General features: G+C 38.4%; 1 protein-coding gene across 4 annotated transcripts in view; it reads right to left on the bottom strand.

Annotated features, from left to right (window-relative positions):
* The window catches only part of SYTL5 (synaptotagmin like 5), an 80,094-nt gene that overhangs the window by 36,741 nt on the left and 16,617 nt on the right, over positions 1-26,736 (bottom strand). For 3 of the 4 annotated variants that reach the window (XR_016280205.1, XM_089511825.1, XM_089511826.1), the window contains exons 2-3: positions 15,034-15,418; positions 8,593-8,811 (exon numbers count right to left, since the gene is read on the bottom strand). Coding sequence is in view for 3 of the 4 variants with exons in the window: in XM_089511825.1 (XP_089367951.1) it covers positions 8,593-8,811; positions 15,034-15,152 (338 nt within the window). In the remaining variant the exon portion in view is untranslated. Of the gene's footprint in view, positions 1-8,592; positions 8,812-15,033; positions 15,419-26,736 lie in introns of those variants that run through there. The other variant, XM_089511827.1, reaches the window with a different exon arrangement.

Below are 26,736 nucleotides of genomic sequence, written 5' to 3'. Positions count from 1 at the left end.
CTTGATCAAGATGAAAAGAACCCCATGGCTCCATAAGAGTTACCTAGCCCTGCTTCGCTCTGTGCTTACTGGGGGTCAGCACTGGGCCTCAGCTGAAGACCACTGAGGCCAATACATTATGTCGGTCTTGCCTGAGAGTATTCTTGTTCTATCTCAGAAGGCTGGGGTTGTATCAATTGCACAAATTACATTAATTAAAAAAAAAAAAAAGGGGGGGGATCAGAAGTTCAGAAGTCAAGGGTGCTGCCACCCCTGGGAAAGAGACACAAACCAAGTATAATAAATTGGTCCTTTGATTTCAAAATACAATTGATTTTAAATCCAAGTGTGCCATGACATTTTGAAAGCCATTCTTACTATACTTTGAACTTTCCCCCTCCCTTCTCCACCCCATTTATTTGTTCTTTATTTTAAATTTGATAAAAGAGGAACATAAATAATCTGAGTAAATGTTTGTAAATATTTTTTTTCAGGTTTATCATGGGGCAATGTTCTAAAATACCCGTTCCTCTTGATAACAAATGTTTATATTAGCAACCTGACAAACATTCCTGGCCAGAGAATTTATCAGAACTAATAATCTCCAGGATGTTGATTTTTTTTTCTTGGAACACAACAGGATTTGCAGTTCACCTATTATACACAAACAGCAAAGAGACTGGGCATGTTTCTGTTTTATTCTCAGTAGGAGTCATTTTTCAAGTACTGTACAATTGTCAGTTCTTTACAGGCAAAACTGGTGTTGTTCATGACTGTATCTTTCACCTGTCTTAGAATACCATGCTCAGTGGGATTTTGCTTCAGTGTAAGACACTGCATTCATCACAACTATATAAGGTAAAGAAACCTATATTATTGACAAGAAAAGTTCTTAAATACTACACAGTTTTTCCAAGGTTTTTCTTCAACTGAAATTATGTTTTTTCTCTAGTGGTTCTTCATACTGAATAACATACCTGTGATGCATCTGGCCAAAACTTCCTGTTTTTAGTTATTCATTTATAAACACGTCCACAGAATAATAGTTGTTATACATTAATAGGTACATGGCAGAAGGGGGAGGCAAGATGGTAACAGTTCCATTCCTACTAGTGTTGATACCAGATGGTATTGGTAGGACTTCTGTGGGACCCCATACCATTTGCCCTATGAATCCCAAAATACTCCAGCCTGTGTATATATATATATTTTAACATATCAAGTCACTGGCTGAAGGGACTTAACATACCAAGACACTGATTTGGAATAATGTGCCAACAGCAGACTGATGACACTCACTTCTACCTTTCTGGTTTCTGAAGGTAAGGAATAGCTGAACCTAGTCCTAGATTTGATAATGAGCTAAATGAAGGTCAGTAATTTCTATCTAAATGCTGAAAAGATGTAGTACATGGGTGTCCTAAGTATATGTCAGGGAATATGGTGTTCAAACTATTCTGTGTTACTGTGGGTGTTAAGAGAGAAACCTTTTCCAGAAGTATTTGAACATCATCTCCCAAGAGAAAGAAACCTCCAAGAAAAGACACACCTTATGTATGTATTGGGGGAGGGAGCAGATACACCTAGATCCCACACTGTTACTAGTAACCCAATAGCTTCTGTGGCATGGTATGTTTTTTCATCATCTACTGCTGCAGAGACAGTCTGGTCATGGTGATCCATGCTCTCAATTGGATTACCACAAATGTACACTGTAAGCAAAGGTTCCCTTGAAGATTGTTCAGAAGCCTTCAATTAATATAAAATTTGATTGCTAGAATTTTGAGTGGTGTGGCCTAGTTTATTAATATAGCTATTGGAATAATTAAAAAGTAGCATGATGTAAATCATGCTACTTTTTAATGATTCCAATAGCTATATTAGTTTTGTGCAACTAATATGAAAAGTCTTGTGAATCCTTACACACTACAGTTTTATTTTGTATAAGGTTTCATGGGCACCAGTCCATTTCATCAGATGGACCTGATGAAATGGATTGTAGTGCACAGAAGCTAATGCCAAGATTTTTAATAAGTACCATTTCCAGCCTACTTGCTACCAGATCCAGTTCAAGCCACTATACCATGCTGGCTCTCCTAAGGGGAGGGTTCTATGTATTCTCAAATATAAAAACTTGGCAGTGCCTTGCAAAAGTGCCTTTCAAAAGTATACGTGGACATTCTTTAACTTATCCATATTATGTTGCATTACAGCCTAGAATTTAAATGGATATAATTGGCATTGTTACCATTTAATGTACACAAGATACTCAGCATTATGAAGCAGAAAAATATTATTGTGGGAGACTTGTAGCTGTGATCACTACCAAAGGTGCTTCTATCCTGTATTGACACAGGAGGATAAATACTTATGCAACTAAAAACTACCAGTTCATTTCTGTCTGCATAACAATTTTGCTACAATAAAATAGTTTACACTATCACAACGTTAAGTATATTGTTTACATGAAATGGAAACACTGTCAATTAAATCCATTTTAATTCTAGGCTGTAAAAAACTAGGTTATAAAGTAAAAGTGGGGAGAGGGAGTGAATAAATCAGCTAGGCACACTGAGGTTGAATCCCTCTTGGGACCAGAAGTGTTTTAGATTTCTATTTTTTCCTGATTTTTAAAATGTTTACATATACATAATGAGTTATTTTGGAGATGGGACCCAAGTCTAAACATGAAAATAATTTATGTGTTGCAAATGCCTTATACATAGCTGAAGGTACTGTATGTACTCATGTATAAGTCTAGAAATTTAGGTCAAAACATTGACCTCCCAAAACACTGAGTTGATTTATCCATGGGTCAATATAAGAACTGTACTTTTGGATTTTGAAGTATTTTGGATTTCAGAAAAGGGAATCTCAACCTGTATATATAATTTTCTTAGTAATATGTAGTTATTCATCATGCAGTGAAAGGGGGTATTGTGGTAAAAAAAAATTATCCTTCCGCCTGCAACTTTTTGTACTTAAATTTGTGGTCAAACTGTGCTCTAAATACTTATCACCATTATGGAAATAAAACCACATAAAATGTCTAGCTTTCCATCGTGACGACCACACCAGCATGGGAATTGGGATTTGATTCTGTGAAATACCTGGCCAGCTGCAAGCATCACATTTGATAAAGAAAGACAACTGGTAAGAACACTACTGAAAGGACTCTTCTTCACCTCCCAGACTAAACAACAACACTATATAGCAGTAAATTCCTTTGACTAAGACAAATCAGTTTACTGGAATTGTATTTTATATATATTTGCCTTCTGAATCATAATTAATCCTTCTTAAGCTGCTGCCTAAATCCAAATGTACAACTTTCTTATTGAATGTGACAACTGTCTGCTATAATTAGTGTTATCTACTAAGTAGAAGGGCATTTCACAAGATTAGAAGCCAAAATTTTTAATTTGCTTTCACACAAAAGAAAATGCTTTGGCTGCTTCTTTAAAATATTGATGCATCTAACTTTTGGAAAAATATGAATTTATTAGGTATGGAACAACTAGCAGCCTAATATTCTTTTGAGACTCTACTAAGCATAATCTATTTTGTATTGCTTATAGCTCATAGTAGATAGTTATAGATCCATGCGTTTATACCTAAATCTGCTTCCAAATATGTAGAAAACAAGAGGTCAGATTTAAAGATCTAAAGGTGCATGTGCAAGTCTTCCCCTTTCCACTAGACAAAAGGGAAAGAATCACCTTGAGGAAAGTAGGGTAGTAAAGCTAAGTATAAGGAGGGAGGATTTTCTACACAATCTCCTGTGAACCCTGTGGTCTTCATATAGGCCCGTTACAAACGGGCCGTTTTGTGTGTGCGGAGCGCGCACTAGGGTTAGAAAGGGGCGGTGCTTCCGCACCCCACTAACCCTAGTGCACGCTCCACATGCACAAAATGGCGGTGGCTGTTCCACACGGCCGCCGCCATGAGGACGTCACGACCGTGCCGCCTCTATACGGGGCGGCGCGGACGTGACGTCCTTGCTCCGCGCCAGGGCACTTAGTGCGCCCTTAGTGCGGAGCAGGAAGGCGCTCCGTTTCGGAGCTCCTTCCTGGTTTGGTCCGCTGGGCGCAGCCTTCAGATGGCTGCGCTCAGCGAACCAAAGGAGAAAGGGGCCAAGCGGCCCCTTTCTCCTCCTCCCCGCTGCCGCGGGGTATCCTTGGGGCTTGAAGCCCCAAGGACACCCCTTTCCAGGCTGCGGGGAAGGGGCCTTTTGCCGCTTCCCCGCAGCCTGAAAAGCGGCGGATCAGGGCCTCAGCGCTGGCCACTGAGTCCCCGATACTCCGGGGAAAGGGGCGAGTACAGCCCGCCCCAAATGGGTGGTCTGTAACCCGCCATTGATTCTTTGGTTTTTCCATGATCAGAGCAGATTTGGGCTTAGAATCATAGAATCGGAGAGTTGGAAGAGACCACAAGGGCCATCCAGTCCAACCCCCTGCCATGCAGGAACTCTCAATCAAAGTATCCCTGACAGATGGCCATCCAGCCTCTGCTTAAAGACCTCCAAAGAAGGAGACTCCATTACACTCTGAGGGAGTGTGTTCCACTGTCAAACAGCCCTTACTGTCAGGAAGTTCCTCCTAATGTTGAGGTGTAATCTCTTTTCCTGCATCTTGAATCCATTGTTCCAGGTCCTGTTCTCTGGAGCAGCAGAAAACAAGCTTGCTCCCTCCTCAATATGACATCCCTTCAAATATTTAAACAGGGCTATCATATCACCTCTTAATCTTCTTTTCTCCAGGCTAAACATCCCCAGCTCCCTAAGTCATTCCTCATAGGTTTCCAGACCCTTCATCATTTTAGTCACCCTCCTTTGGACATGCTCCAGTTTCTCAATGTCCTTTTTGAATTGTGGTGTCCAGAACTGGACACAATATTCCAGGTGGGGCCTGACCAAAGCAGAATATAGCGGCACTATTAAACAGTTAGATCCGCAGCTGTCAGTGGGGTGTAGCAAAAGATGGTTGTCACAACTGTTTGTTGATGAACACAAGGAGCTCTTCAATAGGAATACCAAGCATACTAAACTACTAAATTGTGAGCCCACCATTACCAACTCTTCCCTGAAATGCAGTGTTCAGCATGCTCTAGAACATATATTCAATTCAGACAGGGCATCAGTGGAGTCTGAATCAGTCCCCACAGAAATGCAGAAGGCACCCCTGAACAAGGGATGGGATGATCTTAAACACTATGCTGCTTTAAAGCTCTGCAGAAAGGCACCTTAAAAACAGGTAGAAACTACATGGAGAGTGCCAGGCAAGAGTGAAGGTTTTAGCACCAACAAGTTCATAACCTTAAGCTGATTAACGTAGCAATATTTAAACCACTGTAGTATATTTCACAGGAAATAAAGGTTAATAATAATAATAACCATACAGGTACCTTTAAAACTCTTATGTACTGCTAAGCTCCTAAATTTAGCATTTCTCTTTCAAGTCTTTCACTGCTTATACTCAGTTCCAGAATGCTTAGAAATTTTAAATCATTTTGTATTTAATTGCCAACCTACACAACATAATGAAGTGCTTTATTATTATAATTTTATTTCTGCATATTCTGAAACTCAAGGAGCTTTTGATTCTTGAGATATGCCTAACAAGCAACTGAAATGATTTATTAATCAGAGGTACCAGGAGATGCAAAATACTCTGTCTTTCATTTGACCATTTTTATGGTGCTGGCAGCCATTATAGTGCTCTGACAAAGACTACTTTTACATATCACAACATGTGGTAAACATTATTATTGAGGCTCATGTCAGGTTCTGCCCACACAAAAAAATCTATAAGGTGTTAGTTACTAGCAAACCTTCCGCATTCCACTTCTCATTTCATACCATGGTAACACAGGGAACATAAAGTTCCTTTTCTTTGCCAACCACTTGCCAACTTTAAGCAGTAGGAAACCCAGCCATCCCAAATTATCAATTACGTCCATCATGAATAGCAAAGTACAGCTCCTTCTACTAGCATCAGATGAGAATGGTTTGTTTCAGTAAAGTCAATCATATCATGAACTAACTCTTTAAGAATGGCCATGTTAGTATGCAAAAGGATCTTGTAGCATCTTTGAGACTCAAATTCCCTTTGCATTCTTATGCATCTGAAGAAATAGACTTAAGTCTATGTAAACATATGTTACGAACTTATTTCTTTCCATCTCTCTCTCGTTCTTTCAGCTACTCCCTAAGGTGTTGCAAGATCTCGTTGCATTCTCAAACTCTTAAGAGTTATACCACCACCAATCCCAAGATGCTTGCTTGTAAGGACAGAAATCTGACTTGGGAGAAAAGAGAGCTGTTTACACCTATTTGCAAACAAGTGAACTAATATTCCTCCTCTCTAAATGTTCACATTAGCACCTAGAAGGCCAACCAGAGGATGGGCTGGCAGTGGCCAACTTCCATGGCAATGGGCCAGTGACTATAACTGGGATTTTATTCTGAGCCATAAATAAGCTGCACCTATTTGGGGAATTGGATTTAGCAGCATGGATGGTTCCTTTAAAGTTTGCTCTAAAACCCACAGTGGGTTCACCATCCTACTGTCATGGAAGCTAGCAGCTGCCAGCTGGTGTGGATATGTTTTAGCAATGTTGGCTGTTAGTTTTAAAAAGTAAGTTTTACAACCTATCTGCTATATATAGGTTAATCAATCAATCTTTATTGCTTTTGGCCAATGGCCATTGCAAAAACCAAAATAATAAAACAATACACATAAAATTTCCATAAAACCAATATACAGTGAATAGTATATATAGGTTAATGAAACAATGATAATATTGACAGAGAGCAGAAATGCTACTATGGGACCAATGGAAATGTTTAATACAGATATACTTCAGTTAATAAAGCAGATGTGTTCCTGGGCATTACATCTTTAACAGAAAATTTGATACCAGAGGCAAAAATAACATTGAAAAAATAGGGTTATGATCATACACCACAAAAAAAAATCAGTTTAAGATGTTCCAGAAAACCTTTTATCCAAAACTAACAATATTCACACGTAAAATAAAATGAGATCCATTAAGCCTTGCATTAATAAACAAAAACATTTTGAACCTTCTACAGACTACCTGAAGGCTTTTTCCAAATTATTCAGGGATAACTTTTGTTCTTATCAAACTCTACTTTTCTTATGATTTTCTGGCCAAACATTTAGATATATCCTTCTTTAACATGCTGGAAATAACTAATAAGACAGTCCTATCTGCCTTCTCCCTTTCTCTTTGTTTTGCTGTTCACACATACTCAGTAATGGTTTCAGGAGGCAGCTGCTGTTTACCTTGCCTACTGTAGGCAAGCACACACATTTACTGCAGGATCAGCTACAATACCAGCCCATTCTTTCATAGCTCAAGCTTCAGTGAAGTCCATCGTTTACTGTAGTGATTCTGCTACAGCATGATACTGGAAATCTGGAAATCCAATCCTCCTTCACCATCCTCTCAAGACTGATGGTACTTAAAAAAAACCTCCAGTTAAACAGAGAATGATGGAGAAAGGAGCAGTTTACATGAGTATAAAAAGAGTTTGTAGAAAGAAACTTGTTTGTTAGAGGCTTTGGCGCATTCCGGACGGGCCCTATGGGGTGCCGTCGTTATGCGTGAGGGGCGGCGCTTCCTGACGCGCTTTGCCCCTCGCGCGTAACGAGTACGTCAAAATGGCAGCGCTGCATACAGATGGGCACCGCCATTTTGATGTTGCGGATGCACAGTGTCCAGACATCACGCGCCAGAAGTGGCGCCGCAAGTGCGTGCCTCGCGTCTTGCGGCACCTCTTCCAGGGCTCAGGAAGAAGCGCCATTTTGGCGCTTCTTTCTTGCTGTGCCCGGGAACCGCGTGGTTTGGCTGCTGCGGTTCCTGGACACAGCAACCGGCAGCGGTGCGAGACTGCCCGTTTTGGGCGGTCTGTAACGCGCCTTTGTTACCCAAGTTACAAATGTATCCCAATTTATAAATTTCAGACTCCTTAGCTCAAAGTAAGCCTAAGTACCGTATATATTCATCTAGAAGTCGACAAATTTATGGTAAAAAAAATACCCCAAAAACCTAGGTTGGCATATGTGGGTTAATATGGTAATATGATGACAACTCTTTCAGATTTCTCTACCCATGCAGTGGGGAGAGCAGTTTCTCTCTTTCCTCAGCCACTGGGGATGCAGAGACAGTAGAGGGTTATTGCTGCTGCTTTAAGAGTTCCTCTTGCATAAGCTTGTATAGACACCAACCCACCCAGCCATACCTCCCTCTTCTGTCTCCTGTGCAGCTCAGGAATGAATGCTCCATAGTGAGTGATTGACTGCTGCTTCTTTTAAGAGTCCTCCCGTAATGCATACATATACACACTGAGAAAGCCTCAAAGTTTTACCCTCAACTTATCCATGGGTCATACTAAAATCCATAATTCTGACCCCAAAACCTGCCCCCGACTTATACATGGGATTGACTTATAGTCGAGTATATATGGTATATTTTTACTATCTCATCCCTCTTCACTGCCTAAACTTTCATGCTGCTTGTCAATAATATAACATGAGATCAGTAATGTGAATTTCCAAAATGTGGCCACTTAAAAAAAAAACAACTTACGCAATCTTATCACACACAGTGCATTTCCAGTTGCCATCCATTCCTTCGACACGGCATTTGCTACAAACTCTGTGTCCACATGTTGGGCAGAGATCTCCTCTATCAAAGATTAAGCCCAAATTTTTCTGACAGCGAATGCAGACCCTGCTGTTGTCAAGCTGGTGTTGGTGATGCCGCCCACCCTTCCGTTTCACTTCCAATAACTCATTCTTCAATTTCCTTGAGAAAAAACAAACAGAAGTTTCCTTTAAAAAGGTTTCTAGAAGCAATAATTTGTCACTTCATAAAATGGTTGATACATTAAAAATCTCCATTTCATGGGAAGATTTCTAAAACTCACTCATAAGTGAATGTGCCATCACAAATCAAGTCTTCTTTCAGAATTTTCAGAGCAAAACACTTTTCAGTGGAGTCAGTTCACACATTTGAATTCAAAGTGTCAAGTGCTGAGAATTACATTAAATAAAATGGATTCCAATCACTCTAAGCTGCATTAACATATTAGCTGAAAAATAGATAGTAAATTCTGAATGTAGCTCTTCATCTACTTTTGAATACTGGAACTATTTTAAACCGTGTGACTAATTCCGCAATAAGAAATCACTGAGTCAGAAGATGCAGAAAGGCTCATGTAAATACTTTGGAACACTGGTAAAGAATGAATAAAAAGGACTCTGAAACTTCAGAAAAGAAAATTCATAGTTAGAATCATGCTGTAAACAGGTAAAATCTTTTCTGTGTATAGCGATATAACAGAAGAAAAATGATGCAAGCCACCTTGCTCCACCACAGATGATAAGATGAGATTTAAAGCCACTTTCCTTTGTTTCTACAAGAGTCATTGGCTATTCTTGGACATTTGGTTATCTGTGATATAGAATCAAAGAATCATAGAGTTAGAATTGGAAGAGACAACAAGGGCTATCGGTTTCAACCGCCTGCCATACAGGAATACACAATCAAAGCACTCTAGACATTTCAGAGATGTATTCCCCTCATAGTTTTCATGAGATAAACACAGCACCTATGGTGGGAGCCCATGGAATCCATAAACAGCACCTGTCATTTTTACACACACACATACACACAGTGTTTAACTCTCATCCAGGCAGGCGGGAAATGTTAGGCTCCCAGAATCATGTTTTGTAGCATGGTAAAACATAGAACAAGCCCAACAATAGTTCAGACTATCTTCAGCAATAGAATGACCACCATATAGGGAGCTACTCTCCATTTCATACAAAAAATAAATTCTGCAAAGGACCACAGCTTTAGAAGCTGCAGTTTCAAGAACAGAATATTAGCATGAAGAAAGGAATCCTTTAATAACCAGAGAAAGGCAGAAAAGAACAAAGAATGATGAAGGCTACAGATAATTCTGAAATCGTTATAATTTCTCTGCCACTGGAAACAAAGATGCATGTTTATGAACTATTAAATCCAGTCAGGGTAACAAAGTGACAAAATTTCAGTACTACTAAGGAACATACTGGCCTCGTTTCAATTTCAGCCTATAGACATGTTTCATAAATTAAATGCATAACATTATATTAATCTTCTCAAATGATTAATGAAATCCTACTTAAAAGACTCTTTTTTGGTGTCAAAATCAAAAGAACAGCCTTTAGAGAACATCTCAGTATTTAACTGTGGGGTACAATTTATTCAAATGTGATTCTAGTCCTTTCTGCTATCATTCTGGCTAAAGCCATATCCTCATGGACTGACCCAAGTATTTTTCTAACTGCCATCTCCCAACACCCATCACATGCCATTGGGGTTGAGGGAAACTTGCAGTTGCTAAAAAAGAGATTTTAAGGTATATCATTTTAGAATCTAAGATATACACATGAGTGTAATGCTAATTGTAAGTGTGGGGAGAGTTTTAGAAAGGCTTCATTACTTCTGCAGTATGTTCTAGCATATTTAGGGACATATACAGACAAATGTTTAGTAAATATTGTCAAAGAAAATAGAATAATCTAAGACTTGGATAATAAAGCCTTTCTAATCACCCCTACAGAAAGGTTTAGACAACCTAATTTTTTCATTGGTGGCAAAGAGTAATGCAACCTCATTATGCAAGCTGAGGCTCAAAAGAACACAAACCATGTAAAAAGAATTGCTGTGTGTTAAAGAGTGCTACCTTACACTGGACTATTACATTACATAACAAGGCTGGAATATGTGTACTAATTTACAACTATGCAGGGACGTAGCTAGGATTTTAGGAAGGGGGGATCCAGACTAAGTGCCACCATTATAATGGGGCTTGGGTGCGGCAGCGCAGCAGCACACACCATTCATTTTTCTAATGGAAGGAGGTGGGTTCGGATCCCAAGACCCCCCCCCCCCTTGGCTATGTCCCTGAACTATGTGTAGTTGACACCACTATAGCAAAGGCACATTTGTATCCTGTTTGTTTCAGTCCCCACAAAGTTCACATTAACACCTCACTGCTGATTGGGAAGGGATATTTTGCAGCAGCTATACTTTAGATATCATAATATGGCTTTAACTAAGCATCCTGACATCTCCCATGGGCCTTTCTCTGCTCATTTATACAAATCTTACAGAGCTGCAATAGTTCAGATAGCAAAGTAATTTCTGGTCCAGAAAACGTTTGAAGCAGAAATGCTGAATTACATGCATTTTCTCTAGAGACTGAGTATTCCAGAAAATCAAAACTTCTGAAAGCTATAAAAATTCATGAGACTTGATGCAAAAATTAAAGTATACTTCAAGAAGGATAATGATAAAATAATTTATATGCTGCTCTCTCCACCCACATCTACAAATTTAACACTTTTTATCTAGAACTATGTTGTAAAATTAATTTGATTCCGCCAGATCTGGCCAAGCAGCACAATGCAATTCTGTCAGACTTGTGGCCCAGGCAAGATGTAAATAGACTAGAATTGTGACTACCTCATAGCAATGACCTCTTAGAATTCAAGCAGATATAGCAGTAACCAGGATTTGAAAACTCTGGTTAGAGGATTCTGGGAGATATGGTGCAAAAATAACTTTACTAAAGCTTGGCTGGTGATTTACCATGTTTAGTTTTGTTTCATTCTAGGGGACAATTAAATGTGTTTAAAAGTAAACTGAATTTTCCCCTTCAGAGACAATATGCCTCTTAACTATACAGAGCAACTTGGAGCTAGCATGGTGTAGTGGGACACTGGGTGTCCTTGAGCAAGTCACACTCTCTCAGCCTCAAAGGAAGGCAAAGTCAAACTCCCTCTGAATAAATCATGCCAAGAAAACTCCATGATAGGTTCACCTTAGTGTAGTCTTAAGTCAGAAATGAATTCAAGGCACACAACAATATGGAGCAAGCAACAAACCAGGAATTGAGCATTGCCCTCATGCTCTGCTCATGAGTGTCTAGAGATGCTTTTCCCAACATGGTGCCTTCCATGTTGGGAAAAGCAGGGGTTCCCTTCCCGGCTGAAAACAAGCCACTTGGTTCATTTGAAATTAATTATTTGCAACTACTTGCTGAAAGCACTTGCTAATACTCTTGTGACTCATATCCATCTGAATTATGTGGCATGATTTCAAGGGGAAAGATGGGTGAGTCTTGAAAATTACCACAAGTGGGCTTACAGAATCAATTGAAGTCACCTAAGATATGTCTCTCTGTGAAGCCAGTTGGGTTCAGGTGAGGACAGTATTTGTATGGAAAGAACCATCTGGGAACCCTAGGAAAGCAGTTCTGAAGTCCTTAAAGAAAGAGGAAGACACAAGCATAACCAAACAAAAATGCTCAACTTCACCAGTGCTTTAGATTACCATAAGTTTGAACAGCTGTATTTGATGTGATTTTCCTTCCCTATTTCCTTGCAGTGCCTTGAAGAGTGAATCACTAAATGACTGTGACAATGCGCTGATTTCAAAATTGGAAGAATTAAGTGTTCCAAGATTACAGGAGATGGAGGAAACAAATGAGTCATCAGACCTTAATCTACCAACAGCAAAGCTTCTAAACAACCACCGTCTAACTGCGTTAAATACTAAGCAAAAGAAGAAGAAGAAGAAGAAGGAGAAGATTGTGCATCAGTAAAATAGCCTTACTTACAGCTCAGTTACTACTGCAGTCTAAAAACGTTTTTTGACTAAAGCCAGAAGTGTAGTTCTGGAACACTGTAATATACCAGTATAGATATTTATCTCAATATCTATACTAGTAATTACAGTGTTCCCAAATTCCATTAACATGGATTTCATATCGATCATGCCATTAAATGCAAGCTGGCATCCTGTTAAAAATATGTCCTTTTTGGGGGGGTGGGGAATACTGAACAGGTTAGTATTCCCTTCTTGCTGCTCACTACAGAACCAAAAGTCCTCCCTAGACTTTCCTTGATTCATGGGGAGCAGGCAGGCTTGCAGAAGCATCTCCCCAAAGTGAGACATAAAACAATGACATTTGCACTGAGATCCACTGGGGTCCCCAAAGGTCACAGCACTGCTGTAATCATTTCATTTCTGGCTATAGGGACACTGCCAGATGTTTCTGCAATCCTGGAGCTTTCTACGAAGCAGGGAATGGCCATGAGGGGCTTCAGAGGCTGTTCAATATGTGGACCTACTATGCTATGCTGAGCATAGCTGAACATTAAGAAAACAAAAATAATGACCGCAGACCAGATGATTTATGTAACTTTAAAGCAGATGATGAAGACATTGAAATATTTCAAGATTTCCCATACCTTGGGTCAATCATGAATCAGAATGGAGACTGTAATTAAGAAATCAGAAGATGACTAGGACAGTTATGAAGGAACTAGACAAGATCCTCAAGTGTAAAAATATATAATTGAATACTAAAGTTAGGATTCTCTGTGCCATCATTCTTTTCATTTTTATATATGGTTGTGAAAGCTGGACAGTGAAGAAAGCAAACAGGACAAGAATCAGCTCATTTAAATGAGGTGTTAGAGAATAGTTCTGCATGGAATGCCAAAAGACAACAGAAAGGGTTCTGAACTCTCTATAGAAGCCATGATGATTAAACTGAGGTTGTCCTACTTTGGATATGTCATGAGAAGACACAACTCCCTAGAAAAGATAATAATGCTTAGCAAGATGGAATGCAGCAGGAAAGAGGAAGACTACATTCTAGATGAATAGACTCAATCAAGGAAGCCATGGCCCTGAGTGTGCAAGACATGACCAAGACTGTTGGTAACAGTGTGATTTGGAGGCTTCTTATTCATAGGGTCACCATAAGTCAAAGTTGACAACAACGCTAGGCTGAACTGCATAGGATTGCAGCCTTTATCTTTTATCTGATCTACTTACGTTACTTACCACTGATCTTACATATAGTCAGGTAAGCCTTAGTCAATGTTAATTTAGTGACTTTAGAAATGACTAAATCTACAAAGCAAGCTGTGTATCAGATGCTTCCCTGCCTACTGACTTGTAAGGCTTGAGACTAGTGTTTTGAGCTGATAATTTTTCAGCCCCGTGTGCAGCCTATTACCTATTAGATACTCATTTCTGTCCTCTTCATGAGAACTGTTTGCTTTTAAGGAGTGCAAATATACATAGCTTGTTACCAGGAGATGCAAAGAAATAGAATTATTACGTTTAAAAAAGTTTGCTGTTTTGCAATTATCATCTCCTCTTAGTAATGTATAATGTTCCTGTCCCTGAATTAATAAAAATTTCCTGTTATACTGACAGAACAAGAAGCATACTGATTTCTCCTAAGCATTACTTTTTACCACATGTTAGCACATACTAGTCAACAGGTTCTTAAAACTAAAGAATAGCTTTTATGTTAACATAGATGATTGATGTCAACTTGAGCCAGTATACTTTGCGTATGTGTATATGCATACACATCAAACTATACTACACTGATTTAGAAACTAAATTACTAAGTAGTGCATACAAATAGTCAACAAGCTCTCAAAATATTAAACAACAAGGCCATCTGCTTAGTCTACAGCAAGTTTGATCTATAGGTCAGAGAACAGAGGCTATGAACCAGATTATAACTATGAGACAACAATGGTGGTAAAATATTGTCTCAAGAAATCATACACTGCCAAAATAGTTTTTAACAATTATACAACTGTAAGTTTTAGAAAGTTTTGACACATACATATACGTAGACATTTGAAATAGCATGATTAATACTAGCCACATATAATAAACCAGATTCACAAAAATCACTTCAAAATATATGTCCAGATATGATACAGTGTGGTATTATATCTAATAAAAATGTCAATGCAGACATATTTTCTAAAATGTCTGGGCATGTATATTGGAATATTGTACTAAAAATGCGAAAGGTTACAGATTATACAATGCCTTTGCACTGATTTATATGATTTACAATGTATATCATGATTTCACAATATGATTCCTGATTTAAATCAGAAATTTACACCCAGAAAAAGATGAATTTGGGAATATTACCTGATCCTTTTATCTTCAATTTTTTTCAAGTATTCGTCTCTCTTTAGTACTCCCAAAATAGTTTCTCTTTCATGGTCCAGTAAAAAGGTCAAATTGATGATTTCCAGATTTTTAGACATGTTGCTTCAACTGTATTGTTGTGTGTTATATGTATTTTCCAGGAGTGATGTGGAATTTAAAGGCACATCATTGTACACTACCAAGCATTAAAAGGTTAGAAGATCTTCTGACAGGAGCAAACATATTTATATAGGGGGAAAATTTTTTAATTTTAATAACTGTAGTGTCCATTAAAGCTTTGCTGCAATTCTTGAACATGCTGCAGTTCCTCATTCATAGATGATCTTCACAGTAATAATTTTTCCAAATCCTTTTACTTTATTACCTGAAAAATGATAAGGACAAAGAATTATTTTAACACAAACAGCATTTTACTAAAGTATAAATTAAACAGCACTTTAATGCTTTCAAAAGAGTGATCAATAGCTAATCCTCTCCATTTTTACAGGTTTTAGTGTAGATATATGCAACATTTACTATCTTTGCTCAGATCTGGCATACAAATATTACAGTAACTCATAGCAGGAGAAAGCTCTGATTTTTCCAACTGAGGGTGGTTACCGCTGAATGTCATGGGACTTCCATCACAAAACAGATGTTTGCTAGGCATGTGGTGAGTTCAATTTGCATTACAAGTCAAACTAAAAGCAAGAGTAATCTAATTTGTTCCAACACATGGCCAGACCAATTTTTAGAGCATACATTCATCTTTATTTATGTAATTATTCTGTTATATGGCTAGATCTGCTTTTGGTGTGTAGTAATTAATTATATAATCCTTCATTTGGCAATGAACTAAGGAGTGCAGTTTCACTTAAGATTAAAAATGCTGTCATCTTTCTCATATTGTTGAAATTATCCAATCTATTTTTTGTTGTTTGTTGCTGGGTATTTCGTATTCATTTCGTAGGAGAAATACACTATAGATGAGATTTTGTTGGTTTGATAGATTACTTACATTGATCCATGGATCAATGTAAGTGCAGTACTTAAACTCTTATACAGTTGACCCTTCTTATACACAGATTCAAGCATACACGGTTAGAAAATGTTTTAAAAAAGTATAAATTTCAAATATCAAACCTTGATTTTCCATTTTTTATAAGGGACACCATTTTGCTATGTCATTATATTTAATGGGACTTGAACATATCACAGATTTTGTTATATACGGGGAATCTTGGAACCAAACCCCAGCGTATCCACTGTATATAAAAAGAAAACACCTCTGGTGAAAGGCAAAAGCACAATCTGGGTTGGAAGCACTGAGCCCTCCTCTACTCTCTAATCCATCTAGTCTTAGACCTTTAGTATGAGCCAAGCAGTTATGCCTGCTGGAATATTATAAACTATTTGCCACTATTTTCCTTTGCTTCATCTTTTAGATCCTTGTTCCATGCCCCTATGTTTTACCATTGATTTACCCACAGTTCATATTAAAATCTCTAATTTTGGCTACAAAACCTGCCCTTATACATGAGATTGATTTATAGTCGTCTATATACAGTATTTCCAATATAAGATATGTCCCTTACTGCTGTATGACCATACTGGGACATTTTAATCTCTGAAATAAACTAAACTGTGCTACTTTATTAAATATAATCAGAAATTGCTTGTGAATATGATGCTCAAAAAAGAAACATACTGATTTCTGGTCAGTATAAGCAACAAATGAAACATCTGAAAATATTATGATCTGACTAGACAGACTTAAAACCTTCATCTTATTTTTCCCAGTCTCCACCAAGAATGAGGAACTTTTTTCAGCAGAAGAGCCAAAGTCAGTTTCCAAAGTTTTGAAGGCCACTTTCCAGGTAGGGTTGCCATAACCCGGCGGCCCCCGTGCCAATCACGGTTTCAGGGGGCCCCTCCCGGTCCCGGTCCGGTTTGGGCCCCCACCCGTGCCTTGTTCCCGGTTTGGGGGCCCGCTCCGGCCATTGCCGCTGCCGCTAATGCGGCTGCTGCGGCGCCAACCCATCTCCTCCTCTGGCTTCGCCTTCCTCCTCTTCCTCGGCGGCAGAAGCGCTGCCGCCCCCACGCCCCCACTGTGAGGGCTTGTGCGCCGCCCAGGCCTCAGCAGGGGCCAGGGGCAGAGCACGTGCCTGCCCCACTTTCCTCCCCACGCACGCGCCTGCCCCGCTTCTAGGAGGAGGAGGGGGGAGAGGAGGAGGAGGAGGAAGGAGCCGAAGGAAGGGTGCCTGAAGGCCAGGGCAGAATTGGGCCGGAGGAGAAGGAGGAGGAAAGCTGAGTCAGTGGCCATTAGGTCTGCCTTGGTATTTTGGGGTTTCTTAATTATATTTAAAAATATAAAATACTTATTTTATTTTATTTTATTAATTTTTATTATTGCTTGTTTTTATTTTATATCATTAATTTTATTATTGCTTTGTTTTATTTTATTAATTTTTATTATTGCTTGTTTTTATTTTATTTTATTAATTTTTATTATTGCTTGTTTTTATTTTATTTTATTAATTTTTATTATTGCTTGTTTTTATTTTATTTTATTAATTTTTATTATTGCTTGTTTTTATTTTATTTTATTAATTTTTATTATTGCTTGTTTTTGTTTTATATCATTAATATTTATTATTGCTTGTTTTTGTTTTATTTTATTAATTTTTATTATTGCTTGTTTTTGTTTTATTTCATTAATTTTATTATTGCTTGCTTTTGTTTTATTTTATTAATTTTTATTATTGCTTGTTTTTTATTTTATTACATTAATTTTTATTATCAAATATATACACCCCTGCCTTGTTTTTTATTTATTTTTTCATTATTTTTTATTATTAAATATATGCAAGTGCATTTTTTCTGTATTTATGGTGCTTTGAATGCTAACAAGTCTGCCTTTCTTGGCCAATTATAGTGGTGATGGTGGTGGTGGTGATGATGATGATGATGATGATGATGATGACGATGATGATGATGATATTGATATCAACAAGCCTCTGAGGCACGGCCAATGTAACTTGCTGTGATTTTTACAAACTCATGCGCAGTGAAGAAAAACCACAGTCCCTTGCCCAAGTACAGTGGTACCTCGGGATACGAAATACCCAGGTTACGAAATTTTCAGGATACGAAAAAAACCCATAGGAAATTATTGTTCCGGGTTGCGAAAGTTTTTTCGGGTTACGAAAAAACTTTTGGTGCTTTTCTGCGCGATTTCACACGGAATCGCGGCTTTTCCCCATTAGCGCCTATGGGAATTCGGCTTGCGAAAGCCTTTCGGGTTACGAAATTGACAGCGGAACGAATTAATTTCGTAACCCGAGGCACCACTGTACACACTTCTGAGAAGTAAAGTTGAACCCGAGGGCAAGTACATTTCTGCCATCTGTCTAAGAATAATGCCAAAATGTCCTCCATTTTGATCATGCCTAAAAACATGCATTTATATTAACATTTAAAAAAAAAAACCTCAATTTTTTGCATGTCCTCCATTTTTATAAAAATGTGTCCTACATTTGAAAATGTTGCCCTACATTTGTCCCGGTTTGGAGGTCCTCACTTATGGCAACCCTATTTCCAGGGCTAAAGGCAAAGATTCTAAACCAAAAATACCAGCACATTTTAAGCTCTAATTACTAACTAAGCATACCATCCAACTGTCCTGATTTACTAGGGTCAATCCTAATTAATCCTTTGTTGTCCCACATTTTCAGCTGCTTTTAAAGGCCCCCATTTCTCTCTCTTCCTTCCATTTTTCCCCTTTGTCCTCAGCTTACTTCAGTTCTGCAAAATGCAGAAGTTGTTTGCACTTAATTAACTCAGCAAGGAGAATGCCCTTCCCAGTAGGCTCCATCAAAAGCAAACTGCTGCAGCCTCTCTTAACTTGTGTATTCTTACTCACTCATAGCTTTTGTCATCTTAACCACACTCTAGCATTACTTGGTCACATGTCACAGTTTTCATCTGTGAAGCATTGGAGGGTATAACTAAGCTTTAGGACAGATACTTCAACTTGTTAGAATGGTAAAATATATGTTGTTGTTGTTAGCTACCTTCAAGTTGACCATTTTGTTGTCTTTTTGGCCATCTACGGAATCCTCAGCACTCTTCTCCATCACCACATCTCAAATGAATTAATTTTCTTCCTATCTGCTTTCTTCACTGTCTAGCTCTCACACATGGTAATGGGGAATACGATGGCTTGGATGATTCTAGCTTCAGTGTTCAGCTGTATATCTTTACACTTTAGGATTTTGTCTAGTTTTTTGATAGCTGCCCTTTCCACTCCTAATCTTTATCAAACTGGAAAATCCACCAACAGCGACGTCATGGGGAAAGGGGTGCAGCCACCTGAAGAAACCTAAATGGCTAGATCCAGGTCCCAGGAGGATCAGACCTGGCCCCAAGGTGTAAGGGCTCCTTCTCCAGGCACCAATATGATTTCAAGGTACTGTCTGAATAAATTAAAGATATGACATAAGCATCTTGGGAAAACATGTCATTACAGTCTGTTTAAAGAATTTCAAAGATAACCCTTTTGTAAATGGAAGATGGTGGTTTGTGAACTGCATCATCTATTCTTGAATACATTCCTGATCCAATATAACCTCTAATCAGATAACAAGGCCTTTCTAATGCTATATTTTAAGGTTATCACAGAAAACCATGTTATTCTGGAAACACCCTGTATCAGGAAGCAAAACAAAAATAGCAGCTAGTGCAGCTAGTACACTCCCCAAAAGAACACTAAAGTTACAGATAAACTTTCTTAAGCAAAATTGGTTTCTTGCTCTTATTCGCCAAGACAGTATAACAGAGGAAAATAATGGGATGGGGTGTCTGTATTGATTTACATGAAAATAATCCAAAAAATGGCATTCCAAATACATAGGCCTTACCATGTCCAGAATTTAACTGCTTCTTCTAATCCATTTACACTGGATTGCTGCAGAGAGCTCTATACAATTTAGTAACTAGAAAAACCAGCTGTTCTTCCATCTGTAACCTCTTTACACAATGTACACACCCAGAAGTATGATGTAATATTTACCACTAGCAGACAGTTATCAAAGAACAAGGAAGTACCTTTAGCAGCATTTAATTTCCAAAGGAAAGAGGGAAAGGCATGCTTTTGGAAGTAGGAAACCCAGATTTCAGGGCCAGAATCTCAAGGCTTGGCCTTTTCCTCCAATTTTCAGGGGAAAGAGGTAGAATCTCAGTGTGAGAACACTGTCTTGAAAATTACTGGTACATTATACTACGGGTTCCTGGCCCCTTGTTCCTGCAAGTTTTTGTGGAATGGGTACCTCTGATGGTTTTCTGCTTAAAGCAGAGCTTGGAGGAACAGCCACTTGGGGCTTAATACAGAAGAAAAGTGAAATATAAATAAAATAAAATAAAAGTTCTTTGATTAGATTTGTTGTTGTTGTGCGCCTTCAAGTTGTTTCCAACTTATGGTGTCCCTAAGACAAACCTATATGGGTTTTTCTTGGTAAGTTTATTTGGAGAGAGTTTTCGATTCTCATCCTCTGAGGCTGAGAGAGCATGACATGCACAAGGGCATGGCCAAGCTGGAATTCAAACCCTGGTTTCCAGAGTCATAATCAACACTCAAAACACAACACCATGCTGGCTTCCTTTCATTGAACTACATCTTCTAAATGTTCATAGAAGCAGCATTTTCAACAGTGTTAAAAATAAGTGGGAAAAACTGAGCTTCTTCAATTCTGTGCAGAGCTGGAACAACTTAACTGGTAACTAGATAAATATTTGTTGATTTTTAAAGGGAAATACTCTGGGCAAATGGGACTGATGACAAATTTATCATGCCATTATTAAACCTTGGTGGGTCTTGGTGCTGAAATCAAATGGCCTGGGATACCTCTGAGCTGACAACACTGGCAAACATGGAAGTGAAAAGGTGAAGAGTACCAGTCTTTCAAAGAAAATTACTGATAGCCATTTTTTTAAAATTGTCAGTTTAGGAACCAGCCTTACACCAATCAACTTAGACTATCTAGTTTATTATTGTCTATCTACATCAGGGGTAGGCAAACTTTTTGAGCTGGGGGCCGGGTTGCTGTCCCTCAGACAACTGGGGGACCGACGCCAAAAAATAAATAATTAAAAAAAATTTAAAATAAAATAAAATAAAATAAATAAACCAGGACAAAGTTTTCAAATGGAGGACACCTTTTTTAAAAAATGGAGGACACGCGAAAAAAATTGCTGATTTTTAAAAAATGTTAATATAAATGCATGTTTCTGAGGCTTCGATAGACAATTGCCCCCCTTGCCCGCCACTTGCCCCCCCTTGCCCGCCTCCTCCTGATAGGCCAAAGGCCCCACGCCCTCACGTGAGAGGCCAAAGGCTCCGGCGGCAATCGGCGGCAGGACCGGGCTGGGGCCGGTCCCAAGGCCTTGCCGGGCCGCATCCGGCCCTCGGGCCACAGGTTGCCTACCCCTGATCTACATGATAAGCAGCAGCTCTCCAGAATTTCAGAGTGGAATCTTTCCCAGCCCTACCTGGAGTTGGTGGGAACTTAACTCTAAATCCTTGCATGCAACATATAGTCTTGAAATACAAACCAATGGCCCTGGGGCTTGATATTGCAAAGTCATCTCAAGGTATTTTACTATGGTAAGACTGTTTTGGGGATGTTTTACTGTGACTGAAATATAATACCAACAGATTGCTTCACTGCTTAAAAGGGCACTCATGATGACACACAGAAAAAGCATAAAAACAGTAAATAAATAAATAAACCACCCACTAACTAAAGTTCACACTTGTACTTTTGTAAAATAAACTGCTTAAAACTGATTCACTCTGGCATGGTTTCCTGTTTTGTATATCCAGATACATTTATTTTCATTTAGACCAGATTTGTTTTTGTTTTTTTAGAGGGAGAAAACTTAAATTAATACACACACAGAGAGAGAGAGAGAGAGACAGAGAGAGAGAGAGATTTAAGCCAAAAAAATCTTATTTTGCATACATTTTTATCCCAAATGACCTCATGTGCAGTGCGAGACTATCTCTGTATCTACAGTCTCCATTTAGACTTAGTCCACTGATAGATAATCTCTAATAGCAGTTTCAAAAGATGACATCAGTACAAGGTTCTTTGAACATAATTGGACTTACACTGAAGTATGTTTGGTTTATACTGCACAACTGTGCTTGATGTTCTATGTAAATAATCAAAATATACTTATATAATTCAGTAACCATCTGTGTCATTTCTTCAGATGGCTCATTTATTTTAAATGAAGTGTAACATTTAAATCTTTATGGAAGTTATCTGTCAGCAGTAAATATACTGCAGCAAGAGAACTCATGCTAAAAGAGAAGTTGGGAGTCATCCTTTCCTTGTTAAGATGCTAGCTAGCTTACATGCTCTTTTTATTTACTTTAAGGATTGCTATTACATTGATCAAAGTGCCCCTTCCAGAATTTCTAATAGACAAATGTGAAGAATCTCCAGATAGCCATTAAAATGCTAATAGAGATATAGCCCTGCATGGTGGCTTGAGTGTTGGTCTAGGAATCTGGAGACCAGGGTTCGGTTTTCTACTCGACCTGGAAAACTACTGGGTGACCTTGGACAAGTCACATGCTCTCAGCCTCAGGGGAAGGCCATGGCAAACCTCTTTTGATAGGTTTGCTTTAGGGTGGCAATAAGTTGGAAACAAAGTCCTGCTGTAACATTTAAATAAGATTTAAAACCCTATGTTAAAGATATTAACTAATATTATACATTCCAGCAATTACATAAATAAATACCAGCAACTAAATAGCAAAAATTCTTGTTAAATAATTTTCAAAGACAACCTTTAAAAGAAGCCTTTCCAAATTGTGATAAACTGAAGAATTCCCATAATACCTGACAACTAACACTAGCTCTTGGGTTGAATATAATTGAAATTGAGAAGCTCTTCTAGAAGGTACCACTAGACATTCTCAAATTCTGTGCAATTGTTCATACAGGCACCAAAATTCACTGCTCTTGCCAGAGGGGTAGAGAAGGACCAACCAAAGACTTTTCCTATTCTAAACAACCCTACCAAAATCAGCCCATGTCAGCACAAAGGGAGAAACTTTGAGGTGTTTTGTGATTAGAGAGGTGGGTCTTCTCATCAAAGAGGCTGTTGGCTTTGCCCTCATCTCCTGTAACAGTGACAATTAGTAGAGGCTAGCAGAACTCTGGAAAGTTCCTTGCTTGGGTTCTAACTCCCAGAATCTCTCATGCCAATCTGCTCAGTGGCCATGTTGCTCAAGAAGCCAAAAAAGTAACTTTTCCAAGCTCCTGGGAGGTAGTGATGGAGATGTCCTTTCCACAGCAACCCAGGCTGAATGTACCCTGCAGAAATAATGCCATGGCTCAATGCTATGAAATTCTGGGATTTGTAGTTTGTGAGACTTTTCTGTTAGAGGGATCTGGAGCCATGGCAATTAAAGCAGTACCAAGCTGCATTATTTCTGTAGATTCAGCCCTAGTTACTCTACAACATGTTGTGTGGGACTTACAGCAAAGTTCTGTACATATTTATTTAAAAAGTTTGACTGTGTTAGTATATGAAATTAATTTCCACATAAATTCACACAGGATTTCAGCCTTCATAAATAAAAGCAATAAATTAAGCAGAGAGTTCAAACTTGTCTTATTTCCGTTTAAACAATGAGATTTCCTAATTCATAAATTCCACACTAATAAAGGGATGCAAAACATCTTTTCGCTGGTACGTTTTACAGAATATGGGGTATTAACAGTACTAAGTCTAAAATTTAAGTGCTGCATATAAATAGATGTCATGGTGGGATAGCTTCTTACATGGGATAAATTCACAGGGCAGTCTGAAAAATTATGCAAAAATGATCAAAAGAAATAAAATGTGTAACAAGTGTTTTTCATTTTCTGCTTCAGAACAAAAGCATAGCTGTAGTACTAAATCACCTGTATAGAAAAGGAATTGGGCATGAGTCACCTTAGTTTTATCAGCTTACTTGCAGCACTTGTGCTAAAGCTTGCCATGTTATGGATAAACTATAATCTATGTTTCATCATTGCCATGGCATCCCCTCTCAACTAAGAGCAAAATGAATTTTTAAAACATTCTCTTATACAGATTTTTGGGGACAGCATTCTGTTCAGACTAACAAATATTGGTTACATTGGTAGCAAGTGGGTACAATTTAAATTGTAAAGTGGTTCAGGCTCATACTGCAACAAGCATTTTATTTCTATTGAGTGGTGATGTTTATTATCAGGTAACAACATATATTGACTAAGTAATAAACAGAGTCCAATTACAGACTCCACACATTTGCCCCCCTTAATTTCTCAAGGTCTCTGAACAACTGTGCAAGTATATTGCCTAATATAACTGCCAATTTTTAGTGCACATATATGCAATGGACAGAACAGACTTGTCATTACTAGTGGCAGATATAGTTCAGCCAATAAAGCGAGTGAACTATATATTTTTCCAGTTAGACGTTTGCCAAAACTGTAGTCCGTTAGATGAGAGTCTTTAGACACTATAGCAACTACACTACAGGCTGCTGGTACTAGGGGTAAGGACTCAAATGATGACAACTGCCTTCAACTTATAAGGAATACTTCCAAATGTTACTTCAGTTGACTTTTCTATCTAGCACATTTCCTAATTTCCATCTTTATGCAGATAAAGATTCTCATGTTTCTCTGTCCTGCTCTATGACAACTCAGGAATCTGTGTGCTTCAACCAAGACAAAAACAGATCTTGGGATAAGGTGGCCTTTGGGTTTTCAGAAATGAAATCTCGTTCTTGCCTTCTTTGTCCCTTTATACATTACTCAGCATAATCTGATATTTAAATACCCACTCATGACCCATTCAGACTGTAGTTTCCATCTTTAAACTGCTAATCCATTTTCAGTATTTTCATTTTTTTTTTTTCTTTTTCTTCCTTCAGTCCTTACTTCTTGGTGGTGGTGAGTTTTTTCAGCCTCATTAAGAGTTCTGGAGATAAATGGCAAACCTCCTCTGAATAAATTTTGCCAAGAAAACCTCATGATTAGGGTTGCTATAAGTCAGAAACAACTTGAAGGCACACAACAACAACAAAACAAAAACAAAGAAAGAGTGGAGAACATGTAGCTCTCATGTTGCTATTGTCCTGCCAATCACATCAGCCCTATCCATTATAGCCAACAGCAAAGGATGATACTCCGCTAGCATCTTGAGGGTTGCATGTCCCCATTGCTGTAATATAAGTTTTATTCAACTGTGGATTTTGTTCTGATTAATGTTTCTCCTGGGATCTACAGGAGAGGAAGCCACTGGTAGATCAGAGAAAGCATTACTATCAGTCTGTACCAGGCTCCAGGTTGAGACAAGTTTTACTACAAGTTCCTGACATTTCACATATCACTATGGTAAAATAGGCTAATAATTATATTTCTATTTGTTTAGGTCCTTTCATTCCTGCAGCCTATCCAATTAAAGTTTTGATTATATTTGCCTTAGATTTGCATATGCCTGGAAAATACTTTATTTTATTTTATTTTATTGTTTACAAAGGACAAGTGAGTGAAAGGTTTCTCCTCAATTTAATTTAGGATTCTTTAGCAACTTGTTTGATGATACAACTCCACAGTGAACTATAGCAGCTCATAGGTCAAACACAGTGTGAATCCAAACATTTGCAGAAGGACCCCAGGACATACTGCTGTGTTTGCTTATCACAGTGTCTCTACTCTGTTAGATTCTTCCTGGTAGAGGGAAAACAGGGATTGTTCTAGCAGGAAAGAATGCTGGAAGTAAGAGTGCTGCTTTAAAGTCACTACATATGTTTCAAACATATGTTCAGAAATCATGAGACGCTAAGTGTACAATGGACACTCATGTGAAAAGAAGCTTCAATGAATTCAGTAGGGATTAAGTAGACAAGTAGGGACAAGTAGACTTGTACATGATTAAATGGTAAATCAATGGCCTGCTACTGATCTGGACCATGTATAATACTCCTGTATGAACCTGCCTGGGCTCTGAGGCCTTCAAGGAAGGCCAGTCTCATATTCCTGGCATCTTCACAAGTACAGGTGGCAGGGAAAGGGTAAGGGGACTTTCCTTTGGCTGTGCCCAGGCTGTATAACTCCGTTCCCAGGGAGACTATGTTGATCTAACAGCATGTCATTCTACCATCATGCTTTCTACTAGTTTTTAGCAGATGGATACTGAACTTTTTTCACTTATATGCATTTAAATTGTCTGTAATTCAGCTATATTTTAATAGTATAAGTTGCTTAATTACATTTTAATATTGTAACTTCCTGTGTCTTTTATCTTGCTGTGAGTCTCCTTGATCCCAGTTTTGGAAAAGACATAACCAAACCAACAAACCAACTAGAAGGCTATAAAAATCAATGAACAGGAAAGCATTTTAAGGTTTGGAAATGTAACATAAGCTAGGGTTCACAACACACTGCAAAAATAATGCAGTTCAAGACCGCTGTAACTGCTCTGGCTCAATACTAGGGAATCTTGGGAGTTGTATGTTATTGTGGCACCAGGGCTCTCTGGCAGAGAAGGCTAAATGTGTCTCAAAACTACAGTTCCCAAAATTCCCTAGTATTGAGCCAGGGCAGTTAAAGCAGCCTCAAACTGGATTATTTCTGCAGTGTGTTTTGGACCTTA

The sequence above is a fragment of the Sceloporus occidentalis genome, unplaced genomic scaffold (assembly GCF_023333645.1).
Source record: "Sceloporus occidentalis isolate IW3139 unplaced genomic scaffold, rSceOcc1.0.p SCAF_2, whole genome shotgun sequence".
Taxonomy (NCBI): Eukaryota; Metazoa; Chordata; class Lepidosauria; order Squamata; family Phrynosomatidae; genus Sceloporus; species Sceloporus occidentalis.
This window is presented reverse-complemented; position numbering and strand designations above follow the sequence as displayed.